The sequence below is a fragment of the Macrotis lagotis genome, chromosome 1, assembly GCF_037893015.1.
Source record: "Macrotis lagotis isolate mMagLag1 chromosome 1, bilby.v1.9.chrom.fasta, whole genome shotgun sequence".
In the NCBI taxonomy this organism is placed as follows: Eukaryota; Metazoa; Chordata; class Mammalia; order Peramelemorphia; family Peramelidae; genus Macrotis; species Macrotis lagotis.
In genome coordinates, this window is record NC_133658.1 from 42,755,458 (window position 1) to 42,780,872 (window position 25,415).

General features: G+C 37.4%; 1 protein-coding gene across 8 annotated transcripts in view; it reads left to right on the forward strand.

The window, feature by feature from the left end:
• Positions 1 to 25,415, forward strand: part of HYDIN (HYDIN axonemal central pair apparatus protein) — a 509,309-nt gene that overhangs the window by 469,475 nt on the left and 14,419 nt on the right. For 7 of the 8 annotated variants that reach the window (XM_074199124.1, XM_074199133.1, XM_074199118.1 and 4 more), the window contains 9 exons: positions 5,246 to 5,453; positions 7,621 to 7,842; positions 9,067 to 9,236; positions 12,869 to 13,067; positions 14,432 to 14,590; positions 19,953 to 20,230; positions 21,814 to 22,033; positions 23,876 to 24,088; positions 24,319 to 24,482. In XM_074199124.1, the coding sequence (XP_074055225.1) occupies positions 5,246 to 5,453; positions 7,621 to 7,842; positions 9,067 to 9,236; positions 12,869 to 13,067; positions 14,432 to 14,590; positions 19,953 to 20,230; positions 21,814 to 22,033; positions 23,876 to 24,088; positions 24,319 to 24,482 (1,833 nt within the window). Of the gene's footprint in view, positions 1 to 5,245; positions 5,454 to 7,620; positions 7,843 to 9,066; positions 9,237 to 12,868; positions 13,068 to 14,431; positions 14,591 to 19,952; positions 20,231 to 21,813; positions 22,034 to 23,875; positions 24,089 to 24,318; positions 24,483 to 25,415 lie in introns of those variants that run through there. The other variant, XM_074199180.1, reaches the window with a different exon arrangement.

Below are 25,415 nucleotides of genomic sequence, written 5' to 3' on the forward strand. Positions count from 1 at the left end.
AGATGGATGTGTGTCAGTTGAAGTAATGAGTCCAATGAAATTCCCACCGGTGGAAAACTGCAAAGGGCTCCATTCTTCTACCTGCACATTCACTCACCTTCTGGTCTCTACCAGCCTGAGAACTCTTCAAGGCTGCTCCTTTCTCTTGGTTTCCTGTCTCAACTCTGGACCTAAGGGCTGGCTCAGAGTTTCATTTATCAGGGGCTCCAACAGTTGCAGAAGAAAGACATATTTGGATGAACTAGCACATAGAGCAAACTTTTGGCATCAGTTCTCCCAATCTTCAATAAGGGGATATTTTTATATCACGATTTTATATTAGGAATCAGTAGGAAAAAAAATCCTATACTCAGGAATCAGTAGAGAGATTCTGGGAATGAGGGAGCCTAGTGCAATTAACAGTTAAAATTTCAAATGAGGAGAATAATTCTGTAATGATGCCACTGCAAGAAGAGCTGGCACCAGCTCTTATGAAAGCTACTGATAAATTATCAGGGTGAATTTGAATATCAGCTTATAGTAGAACTTACAAATACATTTAAGTCAAACCCCAGAAAAGAGAATGGATTGATCACAAGGATTCCAAGAGTCTCTGGAAGCTTTCATTAATAGAAATGAAGAAAAGGGGTGAAATTAGAATTCATGATGTAGGATAATCAATAGCAAAGAATAGAATCTAGAGGACCTTAGCATAAAGTAGATACCTTGGGGGGAAGGAATAAAGGAAAAAAACTTTAAAAAAACAGTAACATCTATAAGAAATACGAGGGTATAATCAAAGGTTAGAAAAATTGGAACTATATAATCAGTCATGACCTAGAAAATAGGACATGGAGAAGAATCACTGGACTCCAAAAGAAAATTTGCCATGAGCATTGGAGCTCGAGGACAAAATAAAAATAGAATCCATAACTACCAGAATGAAATTCCAAATTTAATACACTAAAAAAGTGAATGTCAAATTCCAAATCTCTCAGGTCAAAGAAAAAATACTGAAAAGTCTCCATAAAAAGAAAGGTCACATACTAAAAAAACCAGTCAGAATCACAAGGGATTCTGTATCACACACACACATACACACACACACACACACACACACACACACACACACACACACGAGATGATTAGAATATGATATGCCAAAAAAAAATCTGTACCCAAGAATTAGCTTATTTTTTTTAAACTGAAAATGATCCAACAGGAAAAATTTTTTTAACAAAATCAGTACAAGCATTCCTGTTGAGAAGACCCAATTTTTGAAAAAGCAAAGAATCTCAGACAGATAAAACAAGTTTGAACAACTTGAAAGGACTAAGTGTTGATCATGTTTACATTCTGAAAGGCAGAGGAAGAGGGAAGTATTGTTCCTTTGGAATCCCAGATCAATGAGAGAATGATTGTTTCCCATGGAATACTCTCTTCTGGTCTGCCTACTAATCTCCCTGGCTTCCTTTAATTTTCAACTACTATCCCTTCTTTTTATTGGAAGCCCTTCTCTAACCTTAATTTTAGTGCCTTCCCTCTGTTAATTACTTCCTTTTTATCCTATATGTATTTTGCTCTGTATGTATTTGTTTGTATGTTTTCTCCTCTATTGGATGAAAGCTCCTTGATGGCAGAGAGTCTTCCTTTTGTATCTTTCTGCCTCTTTTGCCTTTTTGTATCTCCAGTACTTAGTACATTGTCTAGAGGTGCTTAATGAATGTTTATTGTTTGATTAACTGAACCAAGAGAAACAAGCTCAAAGCCTGGAGAGAAGGAAGAGAGGGAGGAATAAAGGAAGGACAAGAGAGGAGAGAGAGAGAGAGAGAGAGAGAGAGAGAGAGAGAGAGAGAGAGAGAGAGAAAGCAAAGCCAGAATTTACTGCCTCTCATTTATGAGCAGCGGTAAAAACAATGAGCTATAAAGATAAATGGGTAAAATTTGCCTACAAAACAGAAGAAAGTAAAAGATTGGAATAAAAACCCCCAAAGATTTTTAACTATAAGTTCTTGCAGAATTAAAATTAGAATTTGGAATAGAATTTATTATGCTTCAGCTAGATCCAAAAAAGCAGTAGTATTGATTATGATTTCAGACAATTCAAATATAAAAAATAAACATGGATAACAAATCACCAGGAAAACTACATTAGGCTTAAAGACACTATGGATAATGATATGATAGCCATTTTAAATATCTCAGACCTAAATTTCAATTCATATAGGCAATTAAAGGAAAAACTAAGTGGATTACCAAAAATCAACATAGTAAAGCAATTCCTACTGAAAATGTCAGTACACATCTTCTATGCTTAGAAAAATCAAAAAAGAAAAAACCTGTGGAGACTCTAAATGGAATATGCATATATGAATATTTTGTTTTTTTCATAGAGGTTTGATCATGAAGGGATGCCAGTGAGCAGTTGAATAAGTATAGGCAAAGAGAAAACAAAATAATTGTTTTGATTTGAAAGAATTACTTGGATAATTACTGAAGGTTAACAAAAAATGTATTGAAATGATAACATCAGCAAAACTAGATGCAATTATTATTAAATAAAATCATTAGCCTTCCCTAGAATAGTAAAAAAATTAAAACCAATAGGAGGAAATAGGAAGAAATCCATTGTAATTAACTAAAAAGTCTGGGAACCTAATACACACAAGACATATCAATGTAATTAGAAAAATAATGCAAGTGCAAAAGTACAAAATAAATGATACTATTGTAGAGTTATTAATTATTCATTGACCATGCCAATTTTTTTAAAACTTAATAAATTACATATTTTATACTATAACTAACCAAATGGATTATTTTTTAAACTAACCAAAACAACAATAAACTTCATTTAGAAGAACAATGGGTCAAGGATCTTTAAGGAAATAATAAAAAGAATGAGAATAAAAGGGATCTGGTGTTAGTAAATTTCATACTATATTATAAAACAATCATCAGATTTTTTTGAAACCAGTTAAAAATTTGAAAAATAAAGTAAAAAGCAAACTAAGCAAGACTAAAAGGTATTTTTAAGAAGAATTGCAGGGGCAGTTAGGTGGCACAGTGGATAGAACACCAGCCCTGCAGTCAGGAGTACCCGAGTTCAAATTCGGCCTCAGACACGTAATAATTACCTTGCTGTGTGGCCTTGGGCAAGCCACTTAACCCCATTGCCTTGCAAAAATAAAAAAAAAAGGCAAGCATTAACTGATTAAGAACACAAGTGTCAAAGGAAAGCCTGTTTAATATTAACTTCTAGGAAACTAGAAAGCAGTTAGGCAGAAATAGATATAGACCAGTATTTATTCCCATATATCAAAATAAACTACAAATGATTAAGTGACCTTAACCAAAAAAAAAATCTATCTCATAAAAAGGTTAGCAGTCCATTTAATATCTAGAGTTTAAGGGAAAATTCATAACCAAACATGAGATAGAGGTGATCATAAAAGACATAAATGATGTAACTAGAATAAGAAGATAAATCATAAAAAGGGAGAGATGGGAAATTTTTGAATCAAATAGTTCTGACAAAGTTCTAATAGTTCTAATATGAAAAATAAATAGGAATTGATATAAAAGCCATTCTACAATAGAGTATTGGTCAAGAAATATAAACAGTTACCTAAAGGAACTAATAAAATAAAATAAAATATATAAAATAAAACTTATAAAATAAGTTATAAAATAAAACTCCAAATCAATAAAAAGAGAAGTACAAATTAAAACAATTCAGATTTCAGCCCAGACCTAATAAATGGGCAAAGTTTAAAAAAGACTAAAATAGTAGATATTTGGGGATTTCTGGTAAGACAGGCACATTAATATATACTATTAGTGGGGTTGTGAATTGGTAAAACCATTTCATAAAGTAAAAAATTTGGAACTATACCAGAAAGCAATTTGAACTGTCCATATCCTTTGACCCAGAAATACAACCTGGAACATACTACAAAGTCAAAAACATAGTAAAAATTCCCATATGTACCAAATACTTATAGAAGCACTTTTTGATATAGCAAAGAACTGGGGACGGGTTCAATGACTGAACAAATAGGAGCATGTGAACAGAATAGAAAACTAATAACAAATAATGAATATAAAAAATTCAGAAAAATCTTTGGAATATATATGAACAAATAAAGCATTAAGTAAGCAATACCTAGTGCTCAAGATAATATACAGGGAAACAACACAAAGACTTCAGAACCACTCTTGATTTCAGAGACCTCAGGATGAAACATACTTCCTTTCTCTTAATAGTTGGTGGTCTAAAGGTACAAAAGGCAACCTACTTTAATAGACATGGTTATTAATTTGGTGACGGGTTCTCCTTCACTTTACTTTTTAATTACAAAGTGGGGAGGGTAACTGGAAAATGAAACAATAGAAAAATGCATCAGTAAAATGTAAAAAAGAACAGGTAGAGGAGAAAGAGAAGTGGGAAGAAGTAGAATTAAATTGTATGAGGAGGAGAATATAAAGAGAGGTAGCCAAATAAAGAGGGTTTTCACCTCATATAAATATTATTCTAAATAGAGATGATGGGAGCAAGAGATGTGAGTTTGTTTTCTATTTACCTGGGGAAAATATCAATTAAATATGACTTCTAACCCTAAGGGTTCTGTGATGATGGTGTATGACATTTATACATGGAATCACTCCCAAATTCAAGAGAGCTAAGACAATGGGGTCAGGGGATGGGGGGAGAGGGAGAGTGACAGAAAGTTGAAAATAGAGATTGGGTTCCCCAGAAGCTAGATGAGAGAATCTCATACCAGCAGATAAAGGAATATGCAGATGACTTCCCACACATGAAACATGAACTCTGTTCTACCAGGGATAAAGCATGTTAGATGAGGCTCAGGTGAGGGGTACTAGGTCTTGGTCTGAGATCCCAGTCTTTTCAGAACCTAGCCTTCTACCTCTAAAGTCACCAAATTGGATCCTCCAATCTCTCCAGTCTTCATTGCCCTAATTTATTATTTTTTTCAGAGTTGAAGCATTGCACCATATTTTTTCTCACATTTCCTATCACTTTCATTATTTTCTTGATGTCTTCTGCCTTTTTGAATGGCAAATACCCAACTCAAACAAATGATCAGAACTTGATTTTGTCTTGAGACAGCTGATCTGACTTGCAGCCTGGCCCCAATCTGGTAATGGTAGCAGTGTGTTTGCCAATACTCACTGTTCAGGACTTCTGACATGTGATCCACCTGTTGGCACAGTCAACCAACCTGCAAATTTATTCTCCAACCAGGCTACCCATCGATATTTTCTTCACACCAAAGTGTGAAGGAGAAATGGACTTTAATCTGATCTGCCAGGTGAAAAGGAAAGCTCAACCTCTGACCTTAAATGTCAAAGCTGAGGGCTACTGTATAAAGGTGGAGATCAAGTGCAAAGAAAGTGATGGTTCGGTGATTGATTTGAGTCCTGATCAGCCCAATGTCATCAGCTTCTATGAGGTGAGGAGGTGGAGACAAGGATGGAAATATGCCCATCACACATCCCCAGAAACTTGTAGTTGATTAGAACAGGGATATTAATGAAGTTAATATGCCCTCTAAAATAACCCAACCTAAGTAAGTGCCTGAATCTGAAGAATTGCATAGGTTATCACCTAATTAACTCCATAAGGTTTATATTCTCATTTTTATAATACTTCAGTGTCTCTGGTAAAAAAAAAATGACCTGCCCCAGTATATTCAGGCTAGTTCACATGCCACATCATCTATCTCCAAGATTTTACCCCAAGGAAAATTCTCACTTCTGAAAAGAGTCAAGCCAAGTGGGGCATCACCTACCTGTGCACCTGCTCCCAGAGCAGCTCAAACTAGTGCAGCTCGGGAGCTCTCTATTGCAGCAGGCTAAGCCAATCCAGAGTGCACAGTAAGATGGGTTTTAATATGTTGAACCCTGGGGAGTTGGGGGGAATCATCAGGTTGTCCAAGGATAGGTACACCAGTCCAGATCAGAAATGCAGCAGGTCAAAGTTCCAGAATAGATCAGGGTAGGGTTGGATAGTGAGTAGTCCCTGCACTTCCAGGCAAAGAGAAAAGAAGGAAGGAAAGAAGGAAAAGTAAAAAGGGAGGATGGAAGAAGTGAGAGAGGAAAGGAGAAATGGAAGGAAGGAAGAAAATATAGAGGGAAAGGACAAAGGAAGAAGGAGAAAGGAGAGGAGAGCAGAGGAGAGGAAAAGAATTGAAAATCAAGAGAACTAGCTTCTGGTTATAATTCTGCTCCTAATTAGATGATTTAGAGAATTCCTGTGCCCACTCAGGACCTCATTTTCACTATAGAAACCTATATGATTTAGAATCAGAAGAAAAACTAGAATTCGGCTACTCTAGCTGCCTAATTTTCCAGACATGGGAAACTGAGGGAGGGCAGATAGGCTGAGCCCCCTTTTAAATTCAAAGCCCAACATTGTATGGCTTCTGTTTTACTCCCCACTGACATTCCATGTTTGGAGAGCAAAATTACTCAGCTTTATTTTTTCTTTTTGGTTGCTTGTATTCTCACGTCACCTCTTTCAATACCTTAAGTATATCTCTCTTGTTGGTGATAGTTTCTTATCCAGAGAACTAGAAAAGGCATATTTAGGGCTTAGCACTTGGCTTATACCCAAAGACACTAGTTATTGGGAAAAGGCCATGCTTTTGAGAGTCTTATTTCCAAATTGGTTGAATAATAATAATAATAATAATTATTATTATTATTATAATTATAATAATAAACAGTTTGCATGGGGCAACTAGGTGACAACATAGTGGATAGAATGTGGGGACAGAACAACCTGGATTCAAATTCAGCCTCAGATACTTAAAATTATGGGACTATGGACAAGTCACTGCATCCTGTTTACTTCAGTTTCCTCATCTGTAAAATGAACAAGAGAAGGAAATGACAAATCATTCCACCATCTTTGCCAAGAAACTTCAAATGGGGTCTTGGAAAGTCAGACTAAACTGAAAACTAAATTACAACAAAGCATTTATATAATGCCTCCTTATATTAAGCACTATATTAAGTATTTTACCACCATTATTTCATTGAATCTTCATAATAACCCTGGAAGATTATTATCCCCATTTCACAAATGAAACTGAGGTAAAGAAAGATGAAGTGATTTGCCCAGAGTCATAGACAGTAAGTGCCTGAGGCTGAATTTGAACTTGGGCCAGCACATTACCCACTGTACCACCTGGCTGCCTCACTAATGCAGAATAATTGAAACTGACTATTTCTAATACCTGAGAAATAAAACCTAGCTAATGCTTTCAACCCTAGAGACTCCTGTGGCTACTGTCATGTGTACTATTAGTAGGAAAAGGCACCTTAGGGAGGTTCTTATTTGGATTATTCAAGTCCTAATTTTGATTCCCCAAAGAAGCATATGAGCCAAGCTGTGTCTCTCACCCTGTCAAGGGTATCTAACAACTGATGCTCTCAGTTCCAATAGCATATTGCCTGCCTCCCTCCCGGATTCTCTAGGGTGGAAAGCCCCAAGTAAACAATCAGATATCTTTAAACAAAGCTGTTATTCTCAGGCAGCTGCCATTTCTTGATTCCCTGGTATGGCACTCAGCAAGATATTTCTTTACTCAGCATGGCCTCTCTTCTGTATTCCAGGTAGAAGTAAATGAATCTGTACAGTGTGATTTCACCTTGATTAACACTGGTAAATTCAACTTCAGTGTTCTGTCTGAATTCGATGGCCCTAAGGCTCTGCAGCAATACTTTAATTTCTCGCCCAGTGAGACTGTGGTTGAGGTCGGACAGACTGTCCCAGCCTCCCTCTCTTTCTGTCCTCTAAAGAAGTGCTTTGTAAAGGGTGTGGAACTCAGACTCAAGGTAAGATGGCTTAAACTCCTCCAAGTTCTGAGATGATTCAGCTCATTGATCTCCTATTTTGTTGGCAACTATCATAGATCATAGACAGAGATGGAAGAGATCCTAGAAACCATCTACTCCAAGTCACTCATTTTAAGGATGAGGGACCAAGGCCTAGAAAGAGACATATTTACAGTCACACAAAGTTGGTATTTGAACTCAAAACCTTTGACTCCAGAGTTCTTTTTTCTACCGTTACACTCTTATTCTGTAATACACTGGCTTAGAGGTTATTATTTATCCTTTGCATGGAGTCTTCTACTCTGGCCAGTCAAAACTGAGGGTTTCTTGAAGTCAGAGACCTTATTTTACACTTTATTGTAGCCCCCTCATAGTGCTTTGTCTAAGGCTTTGACTGTACTAATGGCTCAGAAAATACACATTGGTTGGTTGGTTGATTAAGTAACCCAGGATCCCAAACTACATATGTTATCATTTTATGTCGAAAGCATGGGCTCTAAACTAGTGACATAAATGAACCCCCCTTAACCTAGGAGCAATATCAGTCTGTCCCCAAACCAGGGAATAGGTTGCACTGATCTCAGTTGTATTAGGTGCCTATATTGGGAGATCTTGGCATCCATGGGCGGTAAAGGGATTTCCTTGCCTTTGCAGGGTAATGATGGTTACACTTAATCATGTTACAGGAGCTCCTGGAATGCCATCCAAGGGCAATTCCTATGAATTCGCATCATTGTCAGCCACTATACAAAACATCAGAGCTTATATTTGATCCAAGGAAAATCCTTAGATCAATCACAAATCATTCTAACAAATGGAGATACAAACAATAGGTTTAAAAATTCAATTCAATTAACTTGAAGTACCTACCATATTGGCAACTGCCAGCCAAGGTCCTCAAGGTAGAGAGATGACCCTGCACTCTCAAAGGATATATGCTAATGGGTCTCACACTTTGGCAGATCCTACCAAGCTAAAAAATGTGAATTTATACCTGTCATATGAAGGCCAGCCTACCCATGTCTGGAGAGCCTCATTCAGAAAATTGGCTACTACATACATGTCTATGTCAAATTCATTAGATAGTCTGCTATCTGTATAGAACACTGCCCAGAATGGCATCTTACCCTAGTTCTATAGTTACCCTAGCTCATACTTATTTATTCTCTTTCCCACCTAATGCTCTCCCTTTTCTAAATTCCTTCTCATCTCCCCTCCTCACAGATTACTTATGGGCCCACATTCATCTGTATGCTTGTGGGGTCATCTGTGACTCCTGCCATCCAGTTTTCCTTCACCAGTTACAATTTTGGGAACTGCTTCATCTACTTACCCGGAATGCCCTTGAACCAACAAATCCTTGTCATCACAAACAATGAAGAGAAACCTATTACGTAAGCAAGCTTCCCAGGTTAAACATGTATGGGTTGTTTCTTTATTGATCATATAGACTCTATTTAGATGAACATCTGGCATAATGGGGGAAAAAAGGCATCAAACCTTGGTAGTAGCAGGGATTCTGGGCTTACGTGATCTCTCCAATCACTCCCTATGTGTTACTTTGAATTCATCTCCTTTAGTTCAGAATATAATTTTATATATACATATATATATTATATACATATAATATATATATATATAATTATATGATTAATGGGCTAATGGGGTGACTAGGTGGGGCAGTAAATAGAGTACTGGCCTTGGAGTCTGGAGGATGGGAGTTCGAATTCAGCCTTAGACACTTCACTGTTACTAGCTGTGTGACTTGGGCAAGTCCCTTAACCCTGATTGCCTTGCATTCAGGGCCATATCTGGTGATTGGACCCAGATGGTCCTGGAGGAGAAAGTGAGGTTGGTGACTTAGCACAGTACCCCCACCCCGACTCAAATCTAATTCATGTGCTTGTCATGGCATCACCTCCCTGATGCTATGGTCTTCGAAAATGAAGGACAAACATTCAATATACCAACACATGAAGTGCTTTAAAGACTGCTCAGTAGATCTCCTTCCCCACCCATGTCAGGATTGTGTTAGATCAACCTTGCTGAGAAGTTCAACAAATATTCTAGGTCTGAAAAAAAATGCTTCTATAAAATAATCAGACCTTTGTCACATTAACTATGAAAATTCGAAATGATAATATTCTCATTGTTGGGATCACCATGGTAATACTGTCACATTCATCAAAAACCTGAAGTGTCATAAGAGAGCAATGAGTCATTACAACGAGGTCTCATTACTCACTTGCCTAAAATATGATTTAATTTTAGTCCTTTCAGACCACAGTCTTCAATATATTTGCCCCTAGAGTCACAGTGTTTAAAGACAGTTCATCTCTAAGACCCTTTCAGAGGTTTATAATGTCACACTAGTTTCATAATAATACTAAAGTGCTTTGCTTTAATTGTTAATATGGTAAATATTATTGAATAAAATCCATGTAAACAAAAGTTCTTTGGATTCCTTAAAATATTAAGAAATGCTAGATTAGAGATTTACAGCCTAATTGTAAAATTTAACTGCCTGAAAATAGAGCATGATGGCTAAGATTACCTTCCAAGATTTCCCTTCTAGGAGAGAATGCTATGCTTGTATAAAAAATAAATTTAAGTTTACAGAGCTCAGAGATGAGCTATCAGGTAGATAACAGAATCCCTTTGAAGATGATCATGGAATAACATAATTATAATCCTACTTGAAGAGGATAAACTAATTTCTATAAAGAATCCAAAGCCATATGCTTCATTAAATTTATGAAGAGACAAAATAGAATTGGACTGGGTTATTTTTTAAAAAATCAAATAATAATAAAATCCAACCAAATAGAGCTGTCTTGGCTATGGAGCCCAGAACTTGGTAACCTCTAAGATCTCTTTCTAGAGAAGTCAGGAAATAAATAGCTACCAAAGTTGATAAATAGAATCTTGGTATCTATGAGAGCAAAATCATCAAATGATTTTCAGAATGGAAAGAAAGACCTGGGTAAGGACTTGTGCCAACTGGTGGCAGTGATCTCTCTGAGCTCCCTATACCTTTCCCAGGTATAACCAACTCCCAAATTTCCAAGGCATAGTCCAGAAAGGGTTGTTTTATTTGTTTTCAACTTTTTAACAAAAGTCGTTGTTGGACATTTTTCAGTTATGGCAGACTACTTATGATCCTTTTTGAGTGTTTTCTTGGCAAAGACACTGAAGAGGTTTGTCATTTTTTTCTCCAATTTATTTTACAGTTGAGGAAACTGAAGCAACAAACTCAGATCTTCCTAATTCCAGGCCTGGCACTTTATCCACTATACCACCTAGCTGGGAAGTTAATATATAGAATGGGGCATGGAAGCTTAAACCACAATTTCATCTTTCCTTGACCCAATCAAGGAGAAAGAATATGAGCCAAGGGACCAGGCCAAGCCTAATCCTAATTCCCTTTTTTAAAAATATGTGAAGTCACTCAAAATATTTTTCCATATTGATGATGATGTTTGTCCTTTGTTCTCTAAAAAGACCATGACATCACGTGAATTGGATTTGAGTGAGACGCTGCTGTACTAAGTCACCAGCTTCACTTTCTTCTCCAGACTCATCTGGGTCCAGTAGCCAGATATGAATCAAGATGACTGGAGATAGAATAATATTTCCTTATTAGCCATGTGGCAAATGAAAACTCAGACAAAAAAATCAAACAAGAAAAATAAAGTTTAAAAAAAGTATACTCTATTCTACATTCAGAGTTCATTGAGTCTCCCACTAGATGTAGATAGCATTTTTCACGATGGGTCCTTTAGAATTGTCTGGAATCAGAGAAGTTGTCTTTTCACAGAACATCATCCATCCTTACAATACAGTATTACTGGTACTATGTACAAAGTTTTCTTGCTTCTGCTCACCTCTCATTTTACATCAATACAGATAGTCTTCCCATTTTTTGAAATCATTTTTCTCATCATTTCTTATAGTACAACAGCATCCCATAACAAGCATATGTAACAATTTATTCAGCCATTCCCAAATGATGAGAATCCCCCCACCACAGAAAGATCTGTCATAAATATTTTTTGTGTATATATATATATATATATATATATATATATATATATATATATATATATATATATATATATATGTCCTTTTCCTTTCCTGTTTTACAGATCTGGGTTCAAATTATATGCACAGTTTTCTAGTCCTTTAGACATAGTTCCAAATTGCTCTCCAGAGTGGTTGGACCAGTTCATAACTTCATCAACAGTACATGTGTCTCAATTTTCCCACATGCCCCTATCCAGAATTTATTATTTTTCATTTCTGTCCTGTTGGTCAATTTGAAAGATATGAGATGGTATCTAAGAGTTTTTTTAAATTTGCATTTCTCTAATCAATAGAGATTTGGGGGGAAGCTAGGTGGCACAGGGGATAGAGCAGCAGCCCTGAAGTCACGAGGACCTGAGTTCAAATGAGGCCTCAGACATTTAATAATTACCTAGCTGTGTGACCTTGGGCAAGTCACTTAACCCCATTGCCTTAAATAAATTTTATTATAAAAAATAGTGATTTGGGACATTTTTTCAAGTGCCTATTGACAGCTTTGATGTCTTCTTTTGAAAATGCCTGTTCATATCCTTTGACCATTTATTAATTGGGGGAATGGCTCTTATTTTTACAAATTTGTCTCAATTCCCCTTTATATCGAAGAAATGAGACCTTTATCAGAGGAATTTACTATAAAAACTTTTTTTCCAGTTTCCTGTTTTGGACTTCTAATTTGGACTACATTAATTTTGTTTGTGCAAATTTCTTTAATTTGACACAATCACAATTATCTATTTAGCTTCCCATGATCATCTCTTATTTGATCATCAACCTCCTCTCTTATCCATAGATATGACAGTTATGTTTTTCCTTGCTCCCCTAATTTATTTATGATATCTCTCTATGTCTAAATCATTTATCCATTTTGACCTTACCTTAGTAAACAATGTGAGACATTAGTAAACAATATAATTCCCTTGTTCTTCTTTCTGGTTTTTCTCAGCTTGGATTGCTTATATACCAACACAGCCCAACTAGAAGTGGGTTGGCAGGTTGATGTACTAAAGCCTGGAAAGAGTCTAGAAATTCCAATCACCTTCTATCCTCGAGAGACTACATCTTATAAGGAAATCATTCCCTTCGAAATCAATGGACTCTTGAAGCAAAATATTGAGATCCAAGGGAGGGGTACTGAGATGAAGGTAAGAAACAAAGGATTTTTAACCCATTTTTGTGTCCTGGAACCCTTGAGTTGTCTGATGAAACCTCTGGACATTTTCTCAGAATGATGTTTTCAAACGCATAAAATAAAATATGTAGGATTGAAAAGAAAACCAATTATAATAAAATACAATGATCAAAAAAGACTTTTTAAAGTTCATAGATATTAGATTAAGAAATATTTCCCTAAGCAGAGTTCATCGTTGGCCCTTTCTCACACTTCCTGCTAGTTTCTCTCTCTCTCTCTCTCTCTCTCTCTCTCTCTCTCTCTCTCTCTCTCTCTCTCTCTCCCCTTCCCACTATAACCCTTCCTTTCTCCTTGGTCTCTTACTTTAACCCCAACTCCAACCTCTCTTGTTCCTGTTCCCTATCAACTAACCATCACACACACCAGCAAATACTGGTGTTACCTCTCTTGGAGGGATTTGTATTTTAATAAAAGATTCTTGAAAATTAATAAGCTTTAAAGAACCAAATTCATTTCAAATGGAGGCATTTCAGCCCACTAAGACTAGAGGTAATGAGAGATTTGCGGACAAAGAGAACTTATCAGGAATCGCTCAGATTACAATTACATAGGCAATTTACTACTTTGCTAAGATATACCTCTGGGATATCAAAATGTTGGACATGGAAGAACGGAAGCCAGTGTGACTGGACAAGACACTTCTGTAAAATAAAAAGGTCAAATTCTGTGACCTCCAAGGACATATCTACCTGTAATTCCCTACCTATGTGATCCAGGGAAATAAGGGCATAAGCAGTACTTTTTAACAGAAATTTTCCTTTATGATGGAGTAAAGAAGAACTGAGGCATAAAAAAGAACAAAAAGATAAATTTGACCCCTTCTCCCATTTTCCCCCAATTCTGCTTCTATATTTAAAACAAAAGTGGGCATTCTCCAGGGCATGATCTGTGCACTAAATTCTGTGCTTGTATGTGTTGTTATTGTTGTTGCTGCTATCACTTTTTAGGGGGCAAGGGGAAAAGGACTACAAGATCTACTAACCTGAGAATTTGTCTGATGCACTCTTTAGAGAATACTCCCTAATCAAAATGCCTGGTTTTAATTTGGTCCCTAATTCTATTTTCACCATTATTCTCCTATCCTATCTGCTCTCCCCACCTCCATTTTCATCTTTCTTTTTTGTTTGCATTTATTTCACCATTTTTCTCTCATCTTTTAGCTCATTCCCAATAATTGGTCTTTTTCTTTGTTTTCATCCCTTCCTTCCTTCAGTCCATGCCTCATTGACTTCTTTCATTCCTATCCCACTTTTACCTTTCAACTCCTTCCTCCTCTCAAACACCCATTATCCTTTTCCCTTGTTCTCTCTTCCATAGATCTCAGTCCTGGATCCTGAAAATAAGATTGTGAAATTTGGAGCTCTATTACCAGAACAGATTGCCAAGAGAACTGCTACAATCATAAACCAAAGTCTCATCCCACTGACCTTTAACTTAACATACATGTTCAGTGTTACGGAACTCAACGACTCCAAGGTAAGTTATCCCAAGGCACTTGGCTCAGTTTTAATCTTTTAATAACAAATGAATCTTTTTCCTCCAATTACACACAAAGATAGGTTTTTCAACATTCATCCATTTGCAAGTTTATGAGTTCCACATTTTTCTACCAACCTTCCTACCTCCCCCCGCCCATGGCAGTGAACAATCTGGTAGAAGTTGTATATATAACATTCGTGTTTAACATATTTCCATAGTAGTCATATATATGAAAGAGGAGTTAGATCCAAGGGGGGGGGGAACCATGAATAAGATAGGAAAAATATAAAATAGAACCTTTAAAAATGAATATAGTGTTTGTTCTGTATTCAGACTCCATAGTTTTTGGGGGTTTTTTCTCTATATGGATGACATTTTCCATAACAGGTTTCTCAGTGGGTTTTTTTTAATCACTAAATTGCTGAGAGGAGTTGCATCCATCATCGTTGATCCATCTCACAGTATTGCAGTTAATGTGGTTCTGCTCACTTCATTCAGCATCAGTTCATGCAAGTCTTTACAAAACTTTTCTAAAGTCTGGCCACTAATGATTTCTTACAGAAAAATATATAACATTCATGTACCATAGCTCATTCAGCCAGTCCCTATCTGATGGGTATACCCTCAATTTCCAATTCTTTGCCACTACAAAAAAAAGCTGCCATAAATATTTTTGTATATATGGATTTTCCCCCTTTTTATGATCTCTTTGGAATGTAGTCCTAGTAGTGGTATTGGATCAAAGGGTATTTACAGTTTTATTTCCCTTTGAATATAGTTCCAAATTGCTCTCCAGAAAGGCTGGATCAGTTCACAACTACACCAATAGTGCATTAGTGTCCCAGTTTTCCCATATCCTCTTCAACATTGATCATTTTCCTTTTTTGTCATCTTAGCCAATCTTAAAGGTGAGGTGGTACCTCAGAGTTGTTTTAATTTGCATTTCTCTTATTAATAATGTTTTGGAGCATTTTTTCATATGGCTATAGATATATTTCTTTACCTGAAACCTGCCTGTTCATATCCTTTGATCATTTTTCATTTGGGGAATGATTTATATTCTTATAAATTTGACTCAGTTCTCTATATATTTTTTTAAAAAGAGTCTTTTAAAAGAAGTATTAGAAGTGAAAGTTGTTTCCCAGCTTTCTGCATTCCTTCTAGCTTTATGCTTTGCTTGTGCAAAAACTCTTTATGAAATCATCCATTTTGAAATTTATAATGTTCTCTATCTCTTGTTTGATCATAAACTTCTCCCCTCTCCATAGATCTGACAAATAGACTATTTCTTTTTTCTCTTATTTGGCCTATAATAATCACCTTTTATATCTAAATCCTGTACCCATTTTGACTTTATTTTGGCATAGAGTGTGAGATGTGAGTCTATGCTTAGTTTTTTGCCATATTATTTTCTAGTTTTCCCAGAAATTTTTGTCAAATAGCAAGTTCTTATCCCAGAAGCTGATGTCTTTGGGTTTATCAAACAGTAGATTACTATAGTCATTTACTACTGTTTCTTTTGTACCTAATGAATTCCACTGATCCACTTCCCTAATTCTTAGACAGACAGTAGGAGATAATTTTGAGGACTGCTACTTATATTATAGTTTTAGATCTGGTACAGTTAGACCATCCTCCTTTGCATTTTTCCCCCATTAATTCCTTTGATATTCTTGACCTTTTGTTACTCCAGAGTAATTTTGTCACTATTTTTTCTAGCTCTTTAAAACAATTTTTTTTGGTAATTTGATTGGTATGGCACTAAATAAGTAGAAATGTCATTTTTATTATGTTAATTCAACCTACCCATGAACAATTGAAATTTTTCCAATTACTTAGATCTGATATTATTTGAATGAAGAGTGTTTTGTAATTATGTTCATACAGTTTCTGGGTTTGTCTTAGAAGGCAGATTCCCAAGTATTTTGCATTGTCTATAGTTACTTTGAAGGAAATTTCTCTTTCTATCTCTTGCTACTGGGTTTTGTTGATCATACATGGAAATTCTGATGATTTGTGTGGGTTTATTTTATATCCTCCTACTTTACTAAAGTTAATTGTTTCAAGTACTTTTTAGTTGATTTTCTTATTTCTTTTAGTGTACCATCAAAGGGTGTTTCCTTATTGTCTATTCCAACTCCTTCAATTTCTTTTTTCTTGTTCTAAAGCTAACATTTCTAATACAATATTAAATAACAGCGATGATAATGAACATCCTTGTTTTACCCCTGATCTCACTGGAAATGCTGCTACTTTATTTTATTACATGTCATATTTGCTGATCATTTTATCATTCTAAAGAAAACTCTATTTCTATGCTTTCTAGCATTTTAAATGGGATTGGGTACTGTGTGTGTTGTCAAAGCCTTTTTCAGCAGCTATTGATATAATCATATGAGTTCTGTTCATTTTGTTATTGATATGGTCAATTATGCTGGTTGTTTTTCTAATATTGAATCATCCTGCCTACCTGGTATAAATCATGCCTGATCATGATGTATTATCCTAGAAATAACTTGGAATTTCTTATAAGGAAAAACACATTTCATTAAGATGGTCTTGAATTTGCTTTGTTGTTAAGTATAGATATAAATACCACATTTATTAGGCACCAACTGTATAAAGCACATCAAACTGGCATTGAAGGAAGTACAAAATATAGATGAGATGTTCTTCCTATCCCCTCTATATGTTTACAGTAATGGGGGAAAGACAACAACCCAGAGAATTATAACCCAATATTTAGGACTATAGAACTGGTGTTAGAAGGGTTAGACGACTGAGGTCCAAGAGGTTGTGACTTGCCCATAGTCATCAGATAATAAATGGTTGAGGCAAGTGAGACCTCTGACTTGCAAGTCTGTGTTCTAGCTTCCTAGAGAAGTATTTGAGTGATGGTCAACACACATAAAATGACTTAACTTTAATCCACTGAGATCTGAGAAATAAAGTAAGATTGAGTAAGGGTATCCAAAAAAGCTTCCTGGAGAGATGGCATTTGAGATGGGGAGTAATTCAACAAGCAAAGAGGGGATGGGAGGAGGAAGAATTTTCTAGGAATGACTCAGAGAGGGGTCTGGTGAGTACAGGTTAGAAAGGGAAGGTGAGGCCTGATGGTGAAAAATGGTCAATACCAGAAAAAAAAGAATCTAAACTGAGCTGAGGAGGCAACAGGGAGCCACAGGAGACTTTTGAGCAGGATAGCACATGACCAAATCTACTCATTGAAAGCAAAATGGCTAAGTAGGGACTAGTCAAAGAAAGAACCCTGTTTTTTTAATTAAATTATCTGTCCAGTACAGAGTTAGCCTGACACATCCATAGACCCCACTGCACTCAGTCATTCTTTCTTTTCAAACCCTTTCTGATGTAAAATAAAACTGTAAAAGTACCACTTCTCTTCCCTCATCAATCCAAGAGAAAGTCTCAAAGATTATTGATTCATTCAATCATTCGAGAAACATTCCATGTGCCAGCAAATAGACAGAGCAATGGGGATGCACAAAGGAAACGTAAATGCCTGACCTCGAGGAGATTCCATTCTTTTAGGGAGAGGGAGGGGGAATACAATTTAAGCACAGTATACTAGGGAGAGGGGCTTCCTGAAAGGGTTGTCATCTAAACTGAGCCCTAAAGGAATCAAGGGATTCTAGGAAGCAATGGTGGTGAACAAGGTCATTCTAAGCATTCTAGCATGGCCAGTGCAAAGGAAGAGACAAAATAGTCATAGAATGGTGTTTTGGGGAAACAGTCAACTAGTCAGTTGGTTTAGTGCCTTGGCCTGGGTGACAGAGAGGAAGCAATATGCAATACACCTGCAGCAGACTGGGAGGGGCTTTCAAAGGCTTTGGGAGGAAATGCTCTTTTATGCTAGTTTATTGTTGCTTGTCCTTCATTCTCCAAAAAAACCATGACATCAGAGAGGTGATGCTATGAAGTGCATGTGAATTGAATTTGAGTGAGGGGTGCTATGCCGAAACACCAGTATCACTTTCTCTCTGAAACCATCTGGGTCCATGGTCAGATATGGATCAGGATGATTTGCAGATGTCCTTGGATATGAGGCAATCAGGGTGAAGTGACTTGCCCAGGGTCACCCAGCTAGTAAGTGTCTGAGGCTGGATTTGAACTCAGAACCTTCTGACTCCAGGGCTGGTGCTCTATCCATTGTACTACCTAACCGCCCCTATTTTATGCTAGAGTCAAGAGAAGGACCCTGCTGGAGCATCTTGAACAGGGGAGGGGTACAATCAGTCTGTTGCTTAAGAAATATCAATTTGACAGTCATGCAGAAAATGGATTAGAGAGGGAAGAGGTGAGCCAGGGAAACCAAAATAGGAGTCTATACGGTATAGGATATGATAAGTAGGCTATTGACATATAAGTGTAGAAATGGAAACAACTGTGAGAAATATAGTGGAGGGAGCATCAGCAGCTGAATAAATGAAAGGGTTAAGGGAGAGTGAAGAACTGAGGACAGTCTTCGAGGTGATCAATCTGGCTGACTGGAGGGATGGTGGTACCCCCAAAGAAATAGGGGGATCAGGAAGAAGGAGGGGAGAGAATGCCCAATGGCAGCTGATGATTCAGGATTAGTATTCATGAAAAGGAAGAGGCTACATAAATTCCAGAGTTGTATGTAAGGATAAAGTTGAACCATTGGACACTGATGGGTCACCTAGAGAAGAGAGTCCCAGGAAGAGCCCTGAAGACACCTCTTTTCGGGTTCTCGGCACTTCAGAAATGCTTATTCCCTTCCTTTCCCCGCTCTGGGATAATAGTCCCTTGCTTCTCTGGGACCAAAATGAAGGAAATAATCAGCAGAAATAAGTAGGCTAACTTTGGGGTTTTTTAAATGGGGGAGGGGAGAAAGATAGAAAAAACTTGTCTAAGATGGGTTAGGTAAAAAAAAAACCCTAGGCTCAGTGACTTAGCATCATAATGTGTCAAAGCTAAAAGGAAACCACCATGGGATCCCTTCATTTTTATAGTTTAAGAAACTGAGACCATTGGGGGAGCTAGTAGGCAGAATCAACCTAGCTCCACTGGTTTCTGCGCCAATGCTTTTTGCATTGTGCTCAAGGTTCCAGCTAATGCGTGTCCCAGATCTTGCACAATCTTGAATAAGTCCCAGAACAGCTCTAAGCTTCAACTTCCACTGAAAAATAAGGAAACTGAACTAACTCTAAGGTTCCTTCTACCTCTAAATCCTACGATTTTTAAAGCCCAGGCTTTATCATCAAAATGTGATGTCCCCAAGAGACCCAGGACTCTGTTGATAAGCCATTAGCCCACTAAGCTAATTAACATCAAAGTTACTAGTTGCCTGCTACAGTATTCATCTTTTTTGCCCATTCAGATTGTGAGCATGACACCGTGTTCCAACATTGTCCTGAAGCCCCAAGAAACCTGTAAAGTAGAGATTGTCTTCTCCCCAATTAAGCGTATCCCCCAATTCAATGAGGAGATACTCTTGGAGTTTGCAAGGTACCTGCGCCCCCTCTTTCTCATCAATGGCTGCTGTCAGGCCCTGGAGATCATCCTAGACCAGGACCATATCCCCTTTGGGGCTGTAGTATTTCAAGCTCATGCAACACGTCGGCTCCTCATGATAAACACTGGGGACATCGGAACAAGGTAAGGTCTGTGGTGTCCAACCGGTACCTCAATGGCATTTGTCTGGAAATTGCCTCTTCTACAAGAGTAGTCACCCCAGTCCATCCCATCTCTATGAGCATGAAACTTGGTACATCGTAGGCTCTTAATAAATACTTGATCGATTGGTGCATTGCTCTGCACAGAGATGAGTTGAAATATGAGATAGTCTGTACTAAGTCATTAATAGTTTTATATTCTCGTTTCTGATGATGTTAGAAATCCTCAATTACTCTTAAACTGTTATTGGAATTTCCATAAACTTCTAGAGTGTTAAGTCTAGAAGGATGCTTAGAGATGTCTAAACCAACCCATTCACTGCATAGATGAGGAAATAGAGCACAAGAGGGAATGCGATTTTCCTATGGTCTTACAGTGAGGATATTAGGGCAAGAGACAGGACCAGGACCCAGGACTTCCTCACTGTCCTTATTTGTCTTGTTCAAGTATCTAAAGCCAGAATGAGGAATGAGATCCTTCTAGGTGTTAAATCTACCTGAAAAATTGGATCTTCCTGGCCCTGACTTAGTTCTGTGCAAGGGTCATGAGCCCTCCTTATACAGATTTTAAGCTGCAAAGAAAGTAATTTCTTGACTCAACACAAACTTCTGGCATAGCTTCTATGCCCTCTGGCAGTTCTCACCAGTCATTCTCAATGGTTCTTTTCTGAGGATGCTGCCAATCTGTCCTGCCTCCCAAGGGTTCCAAACTTTCCTGCCAAAGGCTGTGCAGGCTTAAAAGAAAGACTTTAATCCCTGGCCTCCAGCTTCAGGTACAAGTCAGTCAGTAAATTATCTGTATCTCTCCCTGTTTACTGGCTTCTATCTTCCAATTACCTCTAAACATGCCCATGTCTCCCTCATCCTCAAAACACCCTCACTCAACCTTCTATACCTTCTATTTATTGTCTTTCTCTCTCTTTTTTGCTGAACCCCTCAAATGCAGTCCACATTAAGTACCTCCACTCTCTATCCTCTCACTCTCTTCTTGACCCCATATAATCCAACTTCTAGCCTCACCAATATCCTTCTTTCCAATTTCTGATCTCCTAGTTGCCAAAGCCAATGACCTCTTCTCATTTCTCTTTCTCTTCCACCTTCCCCCAGACTTTGACCCTGTGGATCACCCTCTCTCAAGTCTTCTTGACCCTAATCTCCCACAAGTACTCTTCAGTCCAGTGACACTGGCATCCTAGATGTTCCAAGATCAAGACACTCCATTTGTCAGCTCGTGACATTTTCTCTGCCTGGCTGTCTCCCATGCCTGGAATGCTCTTCCTCCTCATCAGCAGCTAATCCCTTAAAAATGTGTATTAACTAACGATCATTCAGCAGGCCCTGGGCTAAGCTCTGGGGATACAAAAATAGGCAAAAAACAATGTCTGCCCACAAGGAGGTCACAGATAACAAAAAGGCACAAACAAGATGTAGACAAAATAAGCTAGGTGGGTACAGGTAATTTCAGAGGGACGACACTAAGATGGATGAGGACCCCAGCAAGACTTCCTGTAGATGGTAGACAGCATGTGTGCCTTCACAATTCTCTTCTTCTTTTTCTCTGAAAAGATTCCAGTGGGATGTCAAGAAATTTTTACCTAATTTCTCAATTACCCCGGATAAAGGCTACATCACCCCTGGAATGGAGGTTGCTTTTGAAGTGACCTATCATCCCACTGAACTGGGCAAGGAGAGTATCTATAAAAACTTGAACTGCAACATCCAGGGAGGCAAACCTATCCATCTCACCTTGTCTGGGATTTGTGTGAGTGTAACCGGAATAAAAGAGGTAAATCTCTCCAAATCACAAACAGAAAAAACAAGATAATAATCTCATTATTACTTGGTAATATTATGACTGGCACACAAACTTGAAGCCCAGTTCAAATAATACAAATTATCCAGATAAAATATCCTCATGTACTTATCCTCTGCTGGAGGTCTCTCACACTTCATTGTAGCATGCAGGTGGACTTGGCTCAAAACTACACTAGCTGAACATAATATCTGTTAGGTCCCACCCTACATGTAAAAAAATATTTGGCTTACGAGCCTTCTAATGCCCATCATTGGAAGGTAGAACCTCTAATAGATATTAAGAGAGACAGAGATAATCCTTCATGGGAAGACTAGTTGAGTAAAGAAAGGATAATGAATTATTTGACTGTAGCAACCACCAAAGACCATCTACTACTGCCATGGCTTAGGCAGTCAGGATAAAAATCAATTAACTTTTAAGTAGAATCAGATTTTAAAAAGACAGAATCAATATGATTATTTCAGTTATATTTACTATATTAGAAATTAAGACAAATTTCAATATTTAATTCATTTAAAATAACAGTAATAAACCCTTTACAATGTTAGCATAAATAACAAGTTCTTATGAAAAATAGCTTTTCTAAAGCAAAAGAAAAGTAGAAAAGTAACTAGTAAGTAAATTCCTCCATGATATTATGATAAAAATCATTTTGATCCTGTGGATCCCTTAAAGCATCTTGAGGATTCCCAGTGGTCCATAGATACCACTTTCAGATCTGCTTGTGTAGATTATAAAAAATTTTTTAATGGTTTTTCACTTTAGTGATGGACCTTTCATAAGAATCTCATCTCATGAGCACACCAAACCTCAAGGGCAGTAGGAGGAAAGATAGAATCTGACTCACACACAGGAGGCATGTTCCCTAGATTAAAGAAAACATTGGAGAGAGGGGAAGTTAGAGTACTCCTGCCACCATTTCCCAATGACTTCTCAGTAAACTCTAAAAAAATAAACAGATTTTAAAAGAAAAATAAATTATTCTCTACAATCTGACATCAGGGAAAAACTAAAGAAGGATGGAGAGAGGTTAGACAAGTGGAAAAATATGAAGAATTCTTTGAAATATGATGTTGAGGGTCTCTTGATTCATCCCTTATATTTCTTTCAAGCCAAGGGAATAAAATCTCTATTTGTTCCCCTTTTCAGTAAGGAAAAAACTGTACCAAAAATGCTTTTGTTTCCATAAATCCTGGAGAAAAAGTATAAACCAAACCAGAAAATCTGAAGGGCATTTTTCATTTCTGGAAAATTGGTACTATACTTTAATAAGAAAGGAATAATAATTCTTATTTCTTTAGGGCCTATAAGTTTGACTTTTTTCCCTCACAATTCTGAAATAGAGAATATGCAAATATTTTTACCTCCATCTTACAGATAAAGAATCTGAGGCTTAGAGAGTTACAGAGAGTATACCCAGGGTCACCCTGCTACAAAATATCATCCAGGCTGGAATCAAATTTTCTAACTCCAAGATGTGGACTCTTCTCATGACTTAATGTAGAAATATGGAAAAGCTTGCAAAGTCCATGCTGCTATCTCCTTGGTGTTCTATTGGGCCCATTTATACGTTGCATTGGGATCTTTTGGACTTATGCCCACCCAACTGGTTGACCAATGCCCACGCCTTAATTTTATTAGGACTTCTGATGAGACCTACTGCTTGCATTATGTATTTTAGTTAGCACTTTCCAGTGGGTTCCATCCCATAAAAGTTGGGCCCTCTCCTCCCTTATAACCCCCCCCCAAGCAATGAATGCAGGCCAGAGAACACTTTCCATTGAAGCTAACATTGGCACCTCTCTCTTCCAGACGGTGAATTTCTCCTGCCAGGTGCGTTCCAAGCATATCCAGACCATCATGCTGTCTAACCGTAGCAGTCAAGCCTGGCATCTGCATCCTATCTTTGAAGGCGAGCACTGGGAAGGGCCAGAGTTTCTCATCCTAGAAGCTCACCAGCAAAATCGGCCCTATGAGATCACCTACAGACCTCGCACTATGAATATTGATGGTCGGAAGCATATGGTATGCAGTCTTATGTATTTCTATCCTACTACCCCCATTAAATTGTAAATTCCTTTTTTTTGGTTGCCCCCCCATAATACCTGGAAAATACCCACTCACTGGAAGAGCCCTCCGTTATTGGGTTCTCTAGTGTTGCTATGACTAAAGGAAGCCGTAAGATTTCCTAAAAAGTTAGTTCTACACTAATGGAGTGTGCTGAGTATATTTCTAATAATACTGCTATTTCTTAGGGCACACTCTTCTTCCCACTCCCTGATGGGACAGGCTGGCTCTATATTCTTCAAGGGACTGCTGAGGCTCCCAAAGCCTTAGCCAACATCTTCCGGGAGGTGCCGAGCAAAACAGCCTACATTGAATTGTTGCCTGTTGAAAACTGGCTGAACAAGCTGCAGAGGTGAGGCAATGGGTTGGCAAAGTTGTGCTGTCCATCAGAACCCTGAAAACGGAGAACTGTGATCAAAGAGCCACTTCCCCCAAGTAATGTCGGAACACACAAGCCTAGGATACAGTCATAGGTTTAAAAAAAAAACTAGGGTGGCTAGGTGGTGCAGTGGATAGAGCACCGGCTGTGGAGTCAGGAGTACCAGAGTTCAAATCTGGCCTCAGACAGTTAATAATAATTATCTGGCTGTGTGGCTTTAGGCAAGCCATTTAACCCCATTGCCTTGCAAAAAAAAAAAAAAAAAAACTAAAACAAAAAAAAAAACCTGCATGTGTCAGTGTCTCTGAAAAGGCTGTCATTTCCAGTTTTTGAAGGAGGAATTATAAACCGTTCATTAAAAACAGGAAAAGCCAGTCAAATGATAATAAAAAGTATTTATATAGCACATTAAAGTTTGCAAAGTGTTTTATAAATATTTTGTCATTTTATCCTCACAATAATCCTGGGAAGACGGTACTTTTGCCATCTCCATTTTATAGATGAGGAAACTGAGGTAGATAGTGGTTAAGTGATCTCTTAACAAGTATCTTATACTAGATTAGAACTCGGGTCCTTACTGACTATCCATAATACCACCTAGATCCTTCTCTTGTAATCTGAGATATGTCCATTAAATAATTGAAATAACAATCTTATTCAATCATGAAAAAGGCACTATATTATATAGCTGGCAGGACTCTGGAGTAGAGCAGACTTTTTTGGAGAGCAGTTTAGCAGTTTACAAGAAAAGATAAAAATACCAATTATACCCTTTGATTCAATAATTCCCACTGCTGGGACTTTATCTTGAGCATATCATTAAAGAAAAATAGACCTAAATGTACAAAACTATCAATTACTGCTTTATTTGTAGTAGCCAAAAAAAACCCTATAATATGAGCAATA